This window comes from Rana temporaria, chromosome 1 (genome assembly GCF_905171775.1).
Source record: "Rana temporaria chromosome 1, aRanTem1.1, whole genome shotgun sequence".
Taxonomy (NCBI): Eukaryota; Metazoa; Chordata; class Amphibia; order Anura; family Ranidae; genus Rana; species Rana temporaria.
Window position 1 is genome coordinate 211,848,594 of NC_053489.1, and position 18,186 is coordinate 211,866,779.

Sequence of the window (18,186 nt, forward strand, 5' to 3'; positions counted from 1 at the left end):
TTAAGTAATATCGCAAAAGTAAGATAGATGGGAAAATAAGCCCAGGAAATACTCAAGGGAAAAAAATATGTTAAATTATATAGAAAAGATAAAATTAAAAAGGAGAAATTAAATATAAAACAACTGATATTGCAGAGATTTTCAAAAGGTACTATAGTTCATTATATGCATTTAGAAATAAGGGGCCAAATCTTCAAAGGAGATACGCAGGCGGAACTGCTGTTCAGCCTGCGTATCCTTGTGGCTATCTTTGGAAACGATCCTCTGAAGGATTTTTCCAAAGATAGGCATAAGATCCGACATCTGTAAGAGACTTACACTGTCGGATCTTAGGATGCAGTACCGCATCCGCCGCTGGGGGCATTTCGAGTCGAAATGCCGCTTTGCGTATGCAAATGAGTACTTAGGCAGATCCACAAAGCTTTTTAGCTTTGTGTTTTCTGCGTAAGTTACGTTTTGCATGCGTAAAATTAGGGATGCTTTTACAAGGCCTAAACTGTTTAGACCTTGTAAAAACAAACCTTTTTTTCGATCGCCGCGTTTTTTTTTTAATTTCAAATTTTTTTTCCGGTGCGTATTTTTTTTTTACCCGACGCAACTTTATTGTCCCGTCGCGATCCACAAAGCCCAGCGTAAAGTACGTTCGCGCGATGCACGTCGGGAAAAATGACGTCACACGCATGCGCCAAACTTCCGGCGCGGGAGCGCGCCTCATTTAAATAGGAATCCCCCCCTCGATCAGACGACCGCCTTGCGACGGAGGTACTTAGGTTACACGGCATGTAATTTCTAGGTAAGTGCTTTGTGGATCGGGCACTTAGGTAGAAATTTAACGCCTGTGTAACTTTACTGCTGAAAGTTAAGTTAGGCAGGTTTTTTGAGAATTTGGCCCAAAGAAACATGGCAAGAGGGGAAGATAGGAAAAACAAAATACAAAAATATTTACTAGAAGTAAATTTACCTAAGATAACACTAGAAAGCACAGAGATCCTAGAGAAAACAATTACACAAGAAGAAATTATTAATGCACTAAAAGAAATACCAGGGGGGAAAAGTCCAGGCCCGGACGGTTTCACGATAAAATATTATAAAAGATTTAAGGAACAATTAGTACCAGTTTTATGTAATTATTTAAATAAAATAGGGGAAGAGGAAGAAATAAGAAGGGAATCTCTATTGGCAGATATTACAATAATTCCAAAAGTAGGTAAAGATCGATCTATTTGTACAAACTACCACGCTATTGCGCTACTAAATGCAGATATAAAACTATATGCAAAAATCTTAGCAGCTAGATTAAAAAACCTGATGTCAGAGTTGATAAAGGTAGATCAAGCAAGCTGTGTTCCCAGGAAGAGAGGGCAGGGATAACAGTATAAGAACAATGTTATTAATGAGTATGGGTCAAAACAAGAAATCCCCAGTCTTGCTCGTGTCAATAGATGCTGAGAAAGCATTTGACCGAGTAGATTGGGGATTTATGATGGACACATTACGAAGCAATGGCCTAAGCCCAAGATTCATGAGATGGATCAATAATCTATATAGACACCCCACGGCAAGGGTTAAGGTTAATGGAAGTATGTCGTCCGCCTTTGAGATGTTCAATGGAACAAGACAAGGATGCCCGCTCACACCACTGTATGTAATTGCATTAGAGCCATTGCTGGAAAAAATAAGGAAAAATCCGATATAGGAGGAGTCAGAGTGGGAGGAGAAGAACATAAGGTGGCAGCATATGCGGACGACATACTTTTATATATAATCAGGCCAAGGATATCATTACCTAATGTAATAAGAGAACTGAAACAATACGATGAACTTACAAATTTTTAAATAAATCCAACAAAAACAGTAATATAAAATTTAGGAATAGAGAAGAAAGAGGCTATAGCATTACAACAGGAATTCACATTTTCCTGGGAGACAGAAGCCCTGACATACTTGGGAATTAAATTAAAAAGGACTCTAGAAAAACTGTACCATGCCAACTATATTCCTCTAATTACTGAAGTTAAATCAGATATAAAAAACCTATCAAGGAGACCCATCTTCTGGATAGGAAGAATAAATATGATAAAAATTGTGATTTTACCAAAAATATTTTATAAATTTCAAATGCTTCCAATAGAGATACCTCAATGCTTCTTTAGAGTAATAAAAACTATAATTTTGAAATATATATGGCAGAATAAAAACGCTAATGTAAATTACTTGCTTCTACCTAAGAAAAAAAGAAGGGAGGGTTGGCAGCACTTAACATGTCACTGTTACAAAAAAATATTTGGATACCACTGAAATTTAGAACACTTAGCACTGATACACATGAATTACCTAAAACGGTCTTTAAGGTATGGGATTCACTACACCGAAAAGAAAAATGGGAGTATAATTCTCCATTAATTCCATTAACAGGCACAAGTTTTTTCCTCCCAGGAAATGGGACACGGTTGGGAACACAAATGGGAAATGCACAACTAAAGGATATAGTGATACAAGGTAAAGTAAGGACAAGAGAAGAGCTACTAAGAATACACGGGTGGCGTCAGTTTAGTGATTGGGAGTATCTACATCTTAAACACCTATGCCCTGTACACCCGATCGGTTCATCCGATGAAAACGGACTGATGGATTTTTTTCATCAGATATCCGATGAAGCTGGCTTTCATCAGTCGTGCCTACACACCATCGGCTAAAAAACGATTGTGTCAGAACGCGGTGACGTAAAACACAACGACTTGCTGAGAAAAATAAAATGCAATGCTTCCAAGCATGCGTCGACTTGATTCTGAGTATGCATGGATTTTTAACCGATGGACATGCCCACAGACGATCGTTTTTTTCTATCAGTTTTCTAACCATCAGATAATTTTAAAGTTTGTTAACCGATGGATAAAAAAAACGATGGGGCCCACACACGATCGGTTTGTCTGATGAAAACGGTCCATCAGACGGTTTTCATCAGACAAACCGATCGTGTGTACGCGGCATTAGTCAGCACAACTCCTCAACCACTTAAAGATGAGAAAACATTGAATTCAATTGAAAAGCTCTGTAATATTAGCACGCCTATATATCGTGGAATATCTCGAATATATGACATATTAACAGAATTAGAAAGAACTGGGGCACTCCCTTATATAGTTAAATGGGAACAAGATCTAGAAATAAACTTAGAGGAAAAACAAATGATTGAAGCAGTACATAATTGTGCTTTGGACATTACCACGATAGAAGCAAACTATAAATATTTGTTATGATGGCATCTGACTCCGGAGAGAATTAATACATTTTAACCAAATAAGTCCCTGCAGTGTTGGAAAGGATGTAAACAAAAGGAAACAACAATACATATATGGTGGGAGTGTCCCAAAATAAAAGATTATTGGAAATCAGTATTAGAATATATAGAGGCAATAACTGGTGAAAAGATTAATCCAAACTCTTGCAATGTTCTTTTCCATGGGACGAACATGACAAAAAAAACAATATAAGGAAACTCTAATCCCACCCCTGCTCAATGCTGCAAAGGGATTGATTAAAAAAAAATGGTTACACGTAGAGAAACCAACCATAAAAGAATGGTTACAGAGAGTAGATCACTTCAGTAAAATGGAGTACCTTTGCAGCAGGGAACAGGGATGGGTAGAAAGGATGTTTTTAAACTGTCAGAGAAGTATTCACTAGCTATGATAGAAACAAAAGGATTGGAATATAAGACAAGAAAACAACAGATCGGTGGGGGGGGGGGGGAGTAGATAGGGGATGGTATATAAAAAGAGGATGTATGTAATATTTTAATAAGTATTTGGATTTTGTATTGTAATGTGAGAAATTCATCAATAAAGTAAAGATTAAATAAATAAATAAAAATGGTGGCATTGTGTGGATTATTTGCAGCGATGTCCTGCCATGTGGGAAAGTGGAAACCACTGTTCTTTATAAATGGGTCAAAATATAGCTAATTATGTAAATGTATATTTCCAAAGTAATTGTAAACAATTGTCCTTGTATTTTTGTCTTTGGCTTCTTTTGAATATACACCTAGTGGTTTGTTAAATCCACCCAGAACTATGCAACTTGGCTTGGATCTCTGTATTGGACGACTGTCACACAGAAAGAGCTACATAGGCATGATCCAAAGAATACAAATTGGTGAAATTGGTGATTTTCCTGATTCGATCATCTCTGCTAATTACCATTCATGCTAAATATTTAGTATGATCATTACCAATTGAGAAGTAAATGTAACAATTTCATCTTTCTACACAGATTACTTCACTAATTACTTACACCTTGCGCAAACAAAACTTTAGCTTTATGCACAGTTAATCCTTTCTAAGGTTTTTTTTCCTGACTGAGAGAGATGTGTTTATTATCAGATGTAAACCGAATTTCTGTGTTGTCAGGTTTGGGCATTAACATTTATGGACAGTATCTTGGAGAAACTGCTCCAAGGAATCTTCGGGGATTCACCAATACCACATGCCCCATCTTTGTAACTACAGGGAAGCTGTTTGGACAAGTTGTTGGGCTCAGGTAAGCTTTAGATCAAAGGATCACAACCACCACAAAGTAAAATATTTATAAAGAAATATGGATGTGATTCGCTTCATGCATAGGTATAGTTGAAAATGTTAACTTGTGTACACATTGCTTAGTATACATGAGTGGTATTGATACTTTAGGCCAATTTATTTAAATTCAATAATCAGGAAAAGAATGAAAAAAGAAAGGGGAAGCTGAGAGTTTGACTTATAGTATTTTAAGAGAAAAAGATGTCTAGGTAAAGTGATCAGAAAAAGAAAAAGGATGGGGAGATTGAAGAAATCCTCAGATAGAAGAGCTAACACGTTTCAGTGGTCATGCTCCCTTCCTCAGAGCTAGGAAGGAGGCATGACCCAGCTCTTCCATCTGAGGATTTTGTGTTGAGACCTACTGCCCAAGGCAGAAGCTTGTGAGTCATAAACATGTTGATCTTTGATGTTTGTAAGTATCCATTTGTTATTTGGTATTTAATAAATTTTATTGAAAGACTGCTTAAACAGGTATACACAGTAACATCATTGTTATCAGATATGTGTTATACAGAAAAAGCATGGTTTCATAAGGTTTGCGTTAGTCTTAGCGTATGGTTTTAAACACAACCAAGAAGTAAAATGGAGGGAAAACATCATCAAACATGTAGCTGCACTGTCATAGCTTCAATATCATGGGTAGTAAATGAGCATACTATAAAGAATTGAAGTTTTGTGTATCGGATTAAATAACTTCCACAAAGGAAAGTCATGTGTTGTAGAGATCACATGCTTTCTTTGTAAGGTGGTGGTGCGTTAGTTATTTCATACAGTTTATGGTGGTAATGCACATGGAGTTGCATGTTCAGATAAGAGCTCAAACACACCCAAGCTATTCCGGCAGCTTTCCTCGACCTGCAGCCACACGGATGCAAGGGGCGGGGGCTGCCTCTTCAGCCTAGGATTGAGTAAGCATGTGCCTGTGCCACTCTGCAGCTCTGGGGAAACGACTGGGTCAGCAAAACTGGGAAGTGTTCGCGATCTACCCGTCACCTGCCTGTGGTCAATGGGTAGATTGCAAATCACAGGTTGCCAACCCCCGGGTAGAAGGACCCCTCTACATGGAAGTCAATTGAAAAAGTGCTACCTTACATTAGTTATGAGTGTAGAAGTGCCCCTGTACATTTGTGGTCAGTGTAGGTGTGTCCTGTCATATTTGTGGTCGGTGTAAAAGTTTCCCCTCAGATTGGGGGAGGTGTATATGGACCCCTTGCATTGGGGGTCAGATTGGAAAGGTCCCTTTACATTGGTGGTGGGTAGAAAAAGGGTACCTTACAATGATGGTCTGTAGAGAAATTTCATTTCATTGGTGGTCAGTAGGAGAATAGGCCTATAATATAATTGGTGATCAGTGAAAAGAATGCCCTTTACAATGGTTGTCAGTGGGAAAAATTCCCCTTACAATGGTAGTCAGTGGGAACAATGCCCCTTACAGTGGTGGTCATTGGGATAAAAGTCCCTTGCAGAGGTGGTCAGTGGGAAGAATATCTCCATGCATAAAGTTAAAAAAAGATCATTGATATCAGGGGTGAAATGCTCTACTAATCCCATGCTACTATCAGGTAAATGATAAATCTGGGACCATTGGCAACATTTTGAGGAACCCTGGTTGAGAAAAACTGTTCTGATCTGTGGAGTAGTGGTAAGTACTAGATGTTGGCTTTGTGTGATAGCTTGAGGAAGGCAGAAATTTGGACTTCCAATGCAGGAACGTAAATCTGTAAATAAAGAAAAAGGGGGACTGACATTGTTGATCTCTTTCTTAAATATTAGTTCCCTGGCTGCCATGCTGATCCATTTGCTACTTTCTAAATCAATGACCTGGCACCAATATGCAAATCAGGAAAAATAGAGAAGCCACAAAAGTCTATCTCCATAGTTCTTCCAGGTAAAAATATTGAATCAAGAGGGCCAGATTGACAACCAGGCATCCAGCACTTCTGGAGAGATCAGCAAGGGCAGACTCTCTGTTTCTGTAGTAACAGATTTTCTTTAAGCGTTTGGCTAACTTGGTTTGGAGAATTAATTTGTATACACCTGTAATACTATTTACTGTGTTTGTGGCATTAGCAATATGACAGCCTTTTTTTTAATATTGGCTTCCATAGGCTGCATCTCAAAGTTCCCTTTTTAGGTTGGTTAGCTTTTATTTACTTTATATTGCAGAAATATACAAACTTGACTTTGCTGTCACACTGATCCTGGAAGTTAAAGAAAGATTACTTATTTGATATTTATCAAGAGAGTATGCCATTGCCTATGCTATTGAAAACAGTCTGAAGGTCATAAATGTCTATTTTCTTTTCACCTATAAAATCCTCATATTCTCTAGTGAGGTTCTGGGAACAGAGCTACTGTGGCCCCTGATGATGTCAATGTGTGGTTTCACTGATCTCCTGCAGTTGATAGTTATGCGTTTTTATCCAGAGACCCCTGCACACCTGTTGTTAGTGAAGAAAGACCCGGAGGGCTGTAAGAGAGGTAAAGTCCACTAATAAAACGAACCAACTGCAAGATAAAATCTATAGCATGATAAGAATCTGTTAGAAATTGCAACATATCAACAATTGCAAAGACAAAATTATAGTAAGTAGAAAAAAGTTGAAAAAAGTCAACAATATTACATGTTGAGCAATGAAAATGAAAAGTAGTGAGAATTCTAAGTAAAGAACTGCTGCATATGCCTTTTTGCCATCTTATTCCAAACATAAAGTATTTGTTTTGATTAGCACAAGAATTATTGAAATGTGTGAATGGCAGTGCATTGTTAAAACAGATCTTTAAAACTTATATATTTATCTAAAAGAAAATAAATTGTGATATTACACAGGAACATATAGAGGTCTGCAATCATAATCTTTATCATTTTGAACAGTCCAGTGCATCCTGACCACACACTGGGGTTTATTTACGAAAAGGCAAATCCACTTTGCAAAGTGCACTTGAAATTGCACTGAAAGTGCACTTGGACGTGCAGTCGCTGTAAATCTGAGGGGTAGATCTGAAATGAGGGGAAGCTCTGCTGATTCTATCATCAAATCATGTGCAAGCTAAAATGCTGTTTTTTATTTTCCTTGCGTGTCTCCCTCGGATCTACAGCGACTGCACTTCCAAGTGCCCTTTCAGTGCAATTTCAAGTGAACTTTGCACTTTACCTTTAGTAAATAACCCCCTTTGTCTCTCCCATCTGTCAATGGCAACAAAATCCAAAATAGAAATTAAACTTTAAATTGTATACAAGCCACTTCCTTGTGGTGCAAGCTTTGCATTCAAAGCTATAGGAAGCAGTGTTTATATCTATAAATCCCACTGCAACTTTTTTTGTGGGTAGATCCACACAGTTCTAATAATCCCTGAGATGAAGAAAACACCATTCCCTTGTGGTTTCCCTCTTCACGTTGTCACTAGAAGTTCTGATTCATACAGAGATAGATGAAACCTGAAATCCAATTCTTCCCTGGAAATATGAACCTCTACTTCTACTGGACATTTGTGGACATACAATAGTTATATGATCTGCAACATCAAAGAAAAAAAAATATAGTACTGTAGCAATGATGAATTCATGTAAACCCCATTCCTTCATCTCCCTAGAGCAGGGGTTATAAACTTGCGGAATATAGGGGGGCTCAAGTACAGCTCTCGACATGTACCCAGTGAGATGAACAGCCTCAGATGATACACAGATGAAGCAAATCCTCCTACATAAGTTTTACATATTTATCTACAGTCTTTATTGTCTACACCGCTTCCAAAGTGCACAATTGTGATAAAATCCTTCTGTATCTGTGAGAAGTACAGAACAGGGGGTGGCGAGCTGCAGTTACAGCTCGTATACACTGTGCGAGAGCTGATTGGAGGAAAGGAACACACCCTCTCGCCAAAAAGCATAAAAAACGTGAGGTCAAGCGCCATTAGCATAAAACACGCCCCCTTCAAACACATTTGAATTAGGCGCCCTTACGCCCGCCGATTCAGGCTACGCCGACGTAACTTAGCAGGCAAGTACATTGTGAATCATGTACTTGCCTCGCTAACTTACAGCGGCGTAGCTTAAATTCCGCAAAGTTACGCGAACGTACCTGAATCTACCTATTAGTCAGTAAAGGCTGGGAGAATAGATATAACGAAAGGCTAGTAAATCAGCCTGCCATTGATTTTTATAAAAATGTGTTACTCATTGGTTTTCTGCCTTTATTTTCTCAGTTATGCACAGGATGTGGAAACAGAGACCAAAATTATAAAAATATGTTACTCATTTTTTGTCAATCTTCTTTTTCTTAGCTATGCATAGGATATGGGGACATGGAGACTACCAATTAGAACTAGACAACATACTGGCAGAGGGGGAGATGCGAAAGAACACCAAGAATATGACTGTGCTAGAAGTTATAAAGGAGCCATCTATGCGCTGGCAGCTCTATACTGTGGTCACCATCACAATTACCGTTCAGTTGTCGGGCATCAATGCAGTTGAGTGATTACTTTAAATGTTAAGCAGATACATGCACTAAATAAATGGGAATCGTTTCCTATGATAACACATAATAGAACTAAGTTTCAAAAATAATTTAACAAATATTTTTTTTATCTAAGGCTCAAGATGTCATTGTGTTCAAGCGATTCTCATAATTGAGATTGACTTTTACAAACCTCTTATGCTAGTTGTAGTTAGTCACATGGTTCGACTTTTGATGTGACTTTGGTCCACAGAATGTAAAGTCAAATCAAAGTCGCACCAAAATTTGGAAAAAATCTTGAAATTGTGACTATGGACTATGGAGACACTCTAATTTAAAAGGAGCCTAATGCCTTGTACACACAATCGGAATTTCCGATGGGATAAAATCCGATGGAATTTTTCGTTGGAATTCTTGCATACAAACTGTCAGACCAAATTCCGACCGTCCAAAATACGGTGACATAAAATACTACGACGAGCTGAGAAATATTAAGTTCAATGCTTCCGAGCATGCGTCGACTTGATTCTGAGCATGCGTGTTTTTTTCTCCGTCGGAGTTCCACATCGAGATTTCTGATTTTTCTAATAAATATCATTTTAGGCCACTATGTATTCTTCTACATATTTTTGGTAAAAAAAAAATCACAATAAGTGTATATTGATTGGTTTGCGCAAAGTAGCGTCTACAAAATAGGAGATATATTTATGACATTTTTATTATAATTTTTTTTATATAGTAATGGCAGTGATCAGTGATTTTTAGCAGGACTGCCACTTTGCGATGGACAGATCGGACACCTTTGAATTTTTTTCGGGACTATTGACATTTATACAGCGATCAGAGGTAAGAATGACCACTGATTACTGTAGAAATGTCACTGGCAGGGAAGGGGGTTAATACTAGGGAGCGATCAATAGTTTAAGTGTTCCCTAGGGAGGTGTTTCTAACTGTGGGGGGGGGAGTGTACTGACAGGGAGTAGAGAGAAAGATTGCGGTTCCTGATCACTAACAGCAGATCTCTCTCTACTTCCCTGACAGAACGGGTATCTGTCTGTTTGCATTGACAGATCCCCCTTCTGCCTCTCTATGGAGCAATTGTGGTCGCCGGACACACACAGTGGCTGCTGTACAGCTACAGAGATTCGCACAGGGGAGCCAACCTGTCGGCGTATAATGACGGCGGCTGATTGGCAAGGTGTTAAGATATATTGATTTTCAAAAGAACCATTCATTAGGTAGAGCGCATTTTTGACATACTTACAGGGGTGTCCAACCTTTGCTAATTTGGAAGAGGAATTGTCTTGGGCCACACATAAAATATACTAATAATAAGCATAGCTGATGAGCAGAAAAATTTGGTCAGATCACTGATATAGATAATGTACCACTTGATAGTGACATTCTATTTTTTTTAAATTTTTTATTATAAAAGTAAGAGAGCAACATAAAACTAGTGGGATATTTGACACTGTTTTTGATAAACTAGCACATCAATATCTGGTTCGATGGATGTAGTAAAAATTCTCAAGGAATTCTCACGGTACTCATCAGATATTTTGGTTCTAATTTTGCCCTTTTGTGCAAATCCTAAAATCCTAAAAAATTGTTGCTCACAAATATAGGTGCTGCCTAAAACTGATGACATGAATAAGACGTGATTGGGAAGTGTGGGATATTTTTCTTTGGGAAGATAAAACTTATAGAAGTCCATTAACCTCTTCCCGCCCGGCCACATTGTGGCTCTTAATTGCCTGGAGGCCGTCTATATACGGCCTCCAGGCCACTGGGGGGCGCGCACGCATGCCCACAGCTTCAGTCAGGTGCTGATGCGCGATCGGCGGTCACAGAGACAGGGACGTGGAGCTCTGTGTGTAAACACAGAGCTCCACGTCCTGTCAGGAAGAGGAGACTGATGGTGTGTCCCTTGTACATAGGGACAACCATCGGTCACCTCCCCCAGTCACTTCCCTCCCCCCACAGTAAGAATCACTAATTAGGGAATACATTAACCCCTTCCTCGCCCCCTAGTGTTAACCCCTTCCCTGCCAGTCACATTTATACAGTAATCAGTGCATATTTATATCATTGTTCGCTGTATAAATGTGAATGGTCCCAAAAATGTGTCAAAAGTGTCCGATGTGTCCGTTGCAATATCGCAGTCCTGACAAAAATCGCAGATCGCCGCCATTACTAGTAAAAAAAATAATAATAATAAAAAAAAAAAAATGTCATTCTTTTCCCTATTTTGTAGACGTTATAACGTTTGCGCAAACCAATCACTATACTCTTATTGCGATTTTTTATTTTTACCAAAAATATGTAGAATACGTATCGGACTAAACTGAGAAAAAATTATTATTATTTTTTCTTTTATTGGATATTTATTATAGCAAAAAGTAAAAAATGTTGTTTTTTTTCAAAATTGTCGCTCTATTTTTATTTATAGCACAAAAAATAAAAACCGCAGAGGTGATCAAATACCACCAAAAGAAAGCACCATTTGTGGGAAAAAAAGGACGTCAATTTTGTTTGGGAGCCACGTCACACAGCGTGACAGTGCTGAAAGCTGAAATTTCACCTGGGCAGGAAGGGGGTATATATGCCCAGTAAGCAAGTAGTTAAAGAGATTCTGTCAATTTTTCTTTAGCCCAGGTTCACACTGGGCTGCTGGAGTGAAGCCTTGTGAGTTCAGCTGAACTCGCACGATTTCACTCACGCTGGCAGTCTCGATTTTGGCGGCAATTACAGAGACATCTGAGAGGTTTCGGCACAGATGTCAATGTAAATTGTGGGCCAAAATTGCAAAAAGTAGTACAGAAACGACTTTTTAAAATCGGTGCAGCGCCGCAGATGCAGCGGTGCACCGATTAGGACGGTGCCATTGCCAGCAAATGCCGTTGATTTGAAATGTCAAATTGCATGTCAAAACGCAGCCGTGGGAACCAGTGCTCAGCTGCATGTGTTTGCTAAGTGTGAACGCATTTTTACAAAAAAATTCTCCCCAAAAAAATAGGATTTTTTTGTACTCACCGTAAAATCCTTTTCTCTGTCGTCCATGGACGGACACAGCCTCCTTAAATCTTGAATTGTGGGTTATGTTCCGTCTATTGGGAGAGGACTAGGCAGATGTTCATGTAACTTTAACAGAGTTGAACAGCCCCACCCAGGGAGCGGTCCCTCCGGTCATAACCCCTCACCCTGCAGTCAGCATCTCAGTTCGTCAAAAAGCAGTACAAACTTTAAAAGGAGGGGTGGGTGCTGTGTCCGTCCATGGACAACAGAGAAAAGGATTTTACGGTGAGTACAAAAAATCCTATTTTCTCTTTTCTTCCATGGACGGACACAGCCTCCTTAAATCTTGACTTTTGGGACGTCCCTAAGCAGTGTCAAAAAAACGAGGGGTGGGTGCAACCTCAAACAGCCGCCTGCAAAACCTTACGGCCGAAGGAAACATCCGAAGATGCATTCACATCAACCTTGTATAATTTGTAGAAAGTGTGAACGGATGACCAACCGGTCAGGCTGGTGTCCGTCGTGATCACAGTCCAATGGAATGGGAGGAACAACTTCCCGGACTGGGATCTCAGACACCAACTCAGAGAGGCCCTGACCAGGTGACTTACCTGAATCTGACAATCCAGAGACAATGAAGATTTATTTCATTTGGACAGGATCTCCGTCTGCAAGACTCGAGTGTGGAATTGGGCATACGGTACTGCCTCAAAGGAGGCTACCATGAGGCCCAGGACTCGCATGCAAAAACGGAGAGACGACCATTTGCGGGACGTCAACAATTTCACCGCCGTCTGGAGAGTCTGCAATTTTTCCAAAGGAAGGAAGACTCTTGCCGCCGAGGAGTCCAGAATCAATCATAGGTACTCCAGACGCTGAGTCGGTACCAGGACCGACTTCTGAATGAACACCCAACCAAATTCCCGGAGGGTCTGACTGGCTATAGACACATCGTCCTCTAATTCTGAGCCAGAAGCAGCTATCAGAAGGAGATCGTCTAAGTAGCCCACGATAGCAATTCCTCGCTGTCTCAGCAAAGACTGAATTGGTGAAAACTCCTTGGTGCTGACGCTAGGCCAAAGGGAGGAGCCACAAATTGATAGTAGTCTTCGCCGATCGCAAAGCGCAGAAATCTCTGGTGCTTGGCGCAGATTGGGACATGTAAGTATGCATCCTTGATGTCCAAGGACATCAGAAAATCCCCCGGTTGGAGCGCAGCAACTACGGAGCGAATCGATTCCATGTGGAACTTTCGAATCCTCACAAAGGCATTGAGGGCCTTGAGGTCCAAGATTGGACGGACTCCGTCCTTCTTTGGAACCACAAACAGATTCGAATAGAATCCCTGAAACCTTTCGTTCAGTGGCACAGGTAAAATTACCTCGCACCTCAGCAAGTCTTGTACTGCCCCTAATAAGGCAGTCTGACGAGCCGGAAGAAGAGGAAGGTTTGAGGGAAAGAATCTGTTTGGTGAACAGGAAAGAAACCCGATCTTGTACCCCCAAGTGATCACCTCGCAGAACCACTGGTCCCCCCACCCATGAGTCGGGCGGGGGCAAAACTTCATGCCCTTTGTCAGCTTGTGGGGATCTGCCGTGGGCCCTGACTGATGAAAATACTGCTTCTGCGTGGGAAAGGAAGGCCCCGGCTTACAGCGCTGCTCCTTCCCCTTAGTGGACTGAGGGAGAAGAGTGCTCTTACCTCCAGTGACATCCTTAATAATGTTGTCCAGCGAGGTACCAAAAAGCCTCCCATCTTTGAAGGGCAAATTAGCCAAAGCTTTCTTGGAAGCTTGGTCAGCGGACCAGCATTTGCAGCCAAATCAGATGGCGTAATACCACCGCAGAAACAGAGGTTCTGGAGATCAAGGGGGCCCGAGTGGCATCACAGACATACACAAGGCCCTGTACCAACTGGTCAGCCAGCCTTATGCACTCTGGAGGGAGCTGATGTCCATTCAGTAAGTGTCTGAGACACCAAAGTCGCAGCCAAGATAAGCCACAACGCTGACCCCAGCATCGTGAACATGGAACGGCTCACCGCTTCGGACCTCCTATCAGTAGGGTCCTTAAAGGCAGGGGTCTCCTCTACCGGGAGAGTGGTTACCTTATTTAGCCGAGAGACTGGGGGGTCCAGGACCGGATGAGACGCCCATGTTTTCAAAAGGCTCTCCTCAAAAGGATAACGGACCGCCATGCGCTGAAGGACCACAAAGGACTTCTGTGGCCATTCCCATTCCTTATCTATGAACTTATCAAAGAAAGACACATAAGGAAAAACCTTAACAGAGCGGTTAGATTTGTGCAACCCAAAGAAGACTGACACCTTCGTGGACGACTCAGCTGCATCTCCCAGCTTGAGAGAGTCCCTTACAGCATTGATAAGTGCACTCACAAGTGCCCTGTCTTGCGCTGACCCGGACGAAGGATCCTCCTCACCAGGAAGGTCCTGGTCCGCATCCTCTGACATACCAGAACCCGGGGCCCTGAGCCGCAGCCAGGCCCTAGTCTGAGTGAGAGCATTCCCCAGAAGATGGCAGGGGGAGGGGCGCTTTTTACCCCCTTACGCCTGCACGCCGCTTCCACCCTGGCAACAAAGGACTCCAGGACTGCCGACAAAGTATCCATGGGAACCGCAGGTGCAGGGGCACCGGTTGCTGCCTCTGGCATGTTTTGGGAAGAAAGGCCAGATACTGACTCCATAATCACCCACTGACATAATCATCTGACATAATAATCCATAATCACCCACTGACCCACCACTCAGCGCCACTCCCGCCTTCCGTCTGTACACAGCTTGTGTCTGAGGAAAACTGTGAGGTGATTGTGCTACGCGCCATTCAGGAAGCCAGTGCTAGAGGACAAAACACACTCCAAAATGGCCACCAGACACCTCCGAGAAAAGTACCACAAGAAAATGGGCGCACGCAATGCCGACCATCACAGCGCGGCCACGGCAAAATGGGCGCCAATGGAAAATTCAATAGAGGAAAGCAGGCACACTAAAAATGGCGTTGGCGCTGCAAAAATGGCGCCTCAGCACCACGATGAGGACAAGAAGGCCGTGGCAGAGACTTCCCAGGAGACAGACCACCCCCCACAGAAAACAGGCCCCGACACCCCACAGTCCCCAACTGGGACCCAAGATCCCCCCACAGGTACACCCCGGTCGTAGCGAACCCTCCGGGCAGGATGGGAACGGGTGACAGAGAGCAGGGAAAGGGAGGACAGGAGAACCCCTTAACCCCGGGAATGCCCAGCTGTTCCATCCTGCCAAGGCAGGAGGAACTGTACTTACCCGTCCTTGCGAGGACCTGCTGGTGCGTCCCTGACAGGCCTACAACCGAGTGGTACGGAGTAGCTGTCAGCCCGGTCCACTGTGAGTGAGACAGCAGCAGCCCAGTCATATGTGGACCCCGGAGCATATGCTCACCGGCCATCCCTGGAGCCACGGGGTATGTCGCGGCCGACCCAGCGTGTAGCTAAGGTCTGCTCACGCTCGATGGCTGGACTGGGGGGACTACAAGGATCTATAATATCCAGCCTGTCACCCAGCCGACAGTTGATAGAAGAATCACAAAAATAAAAAAAAATAAAAAAAAAATTTCTTCAGGACTCTGGGCCCAAAGGAAACCAGGTCCTACTCCTCTACTAGGCAGAAAAAAACTGAGCTGCTGGCTGCTGGGTGAGGGGTTATGACCGGAGGGATCGCCCCCTGGGCGTGGCTGTTCAACTCTGTTAAAGTTACATGTATTTAAATATCTAACATGTCTGCCTAGTCCTCTCCTAATAGACGGAACTTAACCCACAAGTCAAGATTTAAGGAGGCTGTGTCCGTCCATGGACGAAAAGAGAAATCAACATTTTAAAGTAAGTTTACGATTTTGTGTTGGGCTGCATTCATAGCCCCCTTGGGCAACATGCAGACTTTGGCTGCAATTTGGACACCCCTGTTGTAGTGTTACAACACCAGACCATGTAACTGTATTATCCTATATAGTATACAGATAAGAGGTGCTAAAGTATTGCAACGATTGAAAACATCAGTGAACCTGGCATGGTGACCAAAGTGAAATGCTTATGTTCTTCAGCTTCTGTACATTGATGTTGAGTTTCCAGGAGATTTCATATGTGTACCACCTTGTACATTTAATGCTCTTGTGTCTCCCACACTGATTAACATAACAACAATCTTGTTTTATTATGGATGCAATGTTCTAATTAATTTCGACACTTTTCAGATTCTTTTTTATGCAAGAAGTATATTTCTCAGTGCTGGGCTGCCTGAGGAAAAGATCCCCTATATTTCCCTGGGAATGGGAAGCTTTGAACTGCTGGCCGTCATGTTATGTGTGAGTAGTTTTATTAAAAAAATAAAGGTTCAGACTCTGTCCCGCAATGGGAGGAACGGTCGTCAATATCTTCTTTCCATTTGTTCTCATTTATCTTGTTATTCTGCTTTTTCTCTTTCCATTTCCCTCTGCTTATCATGCACTTCATTTTTTATGATGTTTGGATTATAGATCATCCTCTTTCTAATGTCCCATATGTTGGTTTCTGTTACCTAAAGATGCCTTTTAGTGCATCTGTCCTCTTTGGTTGCAGGAGGGGATTTATTATACAAAGAAAAAGAGCCACTGCTCCAGGTGTATGATGATAACCTGAGGTGGAATGTCTCGTAGGAAACTTCCACCTCAGTGGGAAACTTGTAAGAAAACAAAATGGCTGCACATTCCGATTGTCTTTTATTGTTCAAAGTGATAAGACCAAAGACACCAACACGAGGTCACGTAAACGCTTTTCACACAAACATCTTATGCCTAATCATTACCCATGATTAAGCACAAGATGTTTGTGTGAAACGCGTCTACGTGACCTCGTGTTGGTGTTATCACTTTGGACAAAAAAAAGGCAATCGGAAATTCCTGGATGTGCAGCCATTTCTTTTCTTACAGGAGGGGATTTATTGCTTTAACACCTAGTCCGTGGTCAAGGACATCTGATGTCTTCCCACTATATCGTTTTTTTCCCCTCTAAATTGTATGTGTATGACACACTGATGCCAACAATATGCAATTTGTTACCTATTGTGACCCATTCTGATTTTTGATCCAAACAAACGGATGCACTTTATTTATTTTATTAAAATAAAAAAAATATTGCTAACAAACAAAATAAATTGTATTTCTTGTTAAATGTTTGCATATTGGGTATTTTCAATGCCCACCATACTCTGTAATTCATTTCCTTTTCTTTACTTATACAATAAACTTTATTGTGAAAAAAAAAATCACAAAACAAATAAATGTCACCTCCCAAAAAATGTATTCCATCTGTGCCTTTCCCTTTATATTTTGTAGTAACTTAGTATATATAAGAGTGATATCTTAGAGCCACTGTGTAACATACCTGTGTAAGATTTACACTAAGACTATGCACATTAAATGCATACTGTTAATGGCATAGGTGTGTGCAGCCTATTGCATTAGGGTGTGCACCCAAAAGCTCAAACACATATGCCTTTCTCAGCAGCCTCAGCTGGGAAGTGCTATGTGCTGAGTGGCTTCCTGTTCATTCACAAACTGAAGCATAGCAAACACAGTTTACTATGCTTTAGTTATGAATGGACACAGTGAGTAAGTGTATACACTGTGTTTATTTAGAAAAGGAACTATTTACTAGCCCCTTCCCCTGCTCCCCATCCTGAAACATTAGCCTAGGGGAGAGGAGAGGAGGAAAGTAGGGGGGATGTGCAAGGCACATACTGATTAGAGTGTGCGCAGGCATACCTGGCACACCCCCCTGCACACGCCTAATGTAGATGGTAAAATCAAGTGACCCATGTGAATAGTTACAAGAAATATCATTCTAAAGTGCAATGCTTCTCCAGAATGATCCAAAGTGATAGTTATATTGAGTACACGGTAGATTATATAAGTGCACAGAACTTTTTTTAACTCCTTCTGAGTTTTTGACCATATTTTTTGGTGTTGCCATGAATCTTTGTCTAATTGGCTCTCATTATCATGATTGTAATCACATTTAGTTACAGTAGATTTATTTCCATCCATTTTTTCTTTTTTGAGTGTACGAAAAGATGGGTTTATATAGCAAAGATGCTATAAACCCACAGAA

General features: G+C 41.4%; 2 protein-coding genes across 2 annotated transcripts in view; both read left to right on the top strand.

The window, feature by feature from the left end:
- The window catches only part of LOC120936620 (solute carrier family 2, facilitated glucose transporter member 11-like), a 58,691-nt gene extending 49,736 nt beyond the window's left edge, over positions 1-8,955 (top strand). The window contains exons 5-6 of the mRNA XM_040349107.1: positions 4,410-4,539; positions 8,862-8,955. Of these exons, the coding sequence (XP_040205041.1) occupies positions 4,410-4,539; positions 8,862-8,871 (140 nt within the window). The 3' untranslated portion in view covers positions 8,872-8,955. The remainder of the gene's footprint in view (positions 1-4,409; positions 4,540-8,861) is intronic.
- LOC120942505 overlaps positions 1-18,186 on the top strand; it is a 189,993-nt gene that overhangs the window by 85,780 nt on the left and 86,027 nt on the right. The gene's annotated exons all lie outside the window — the stretch shown is intronic.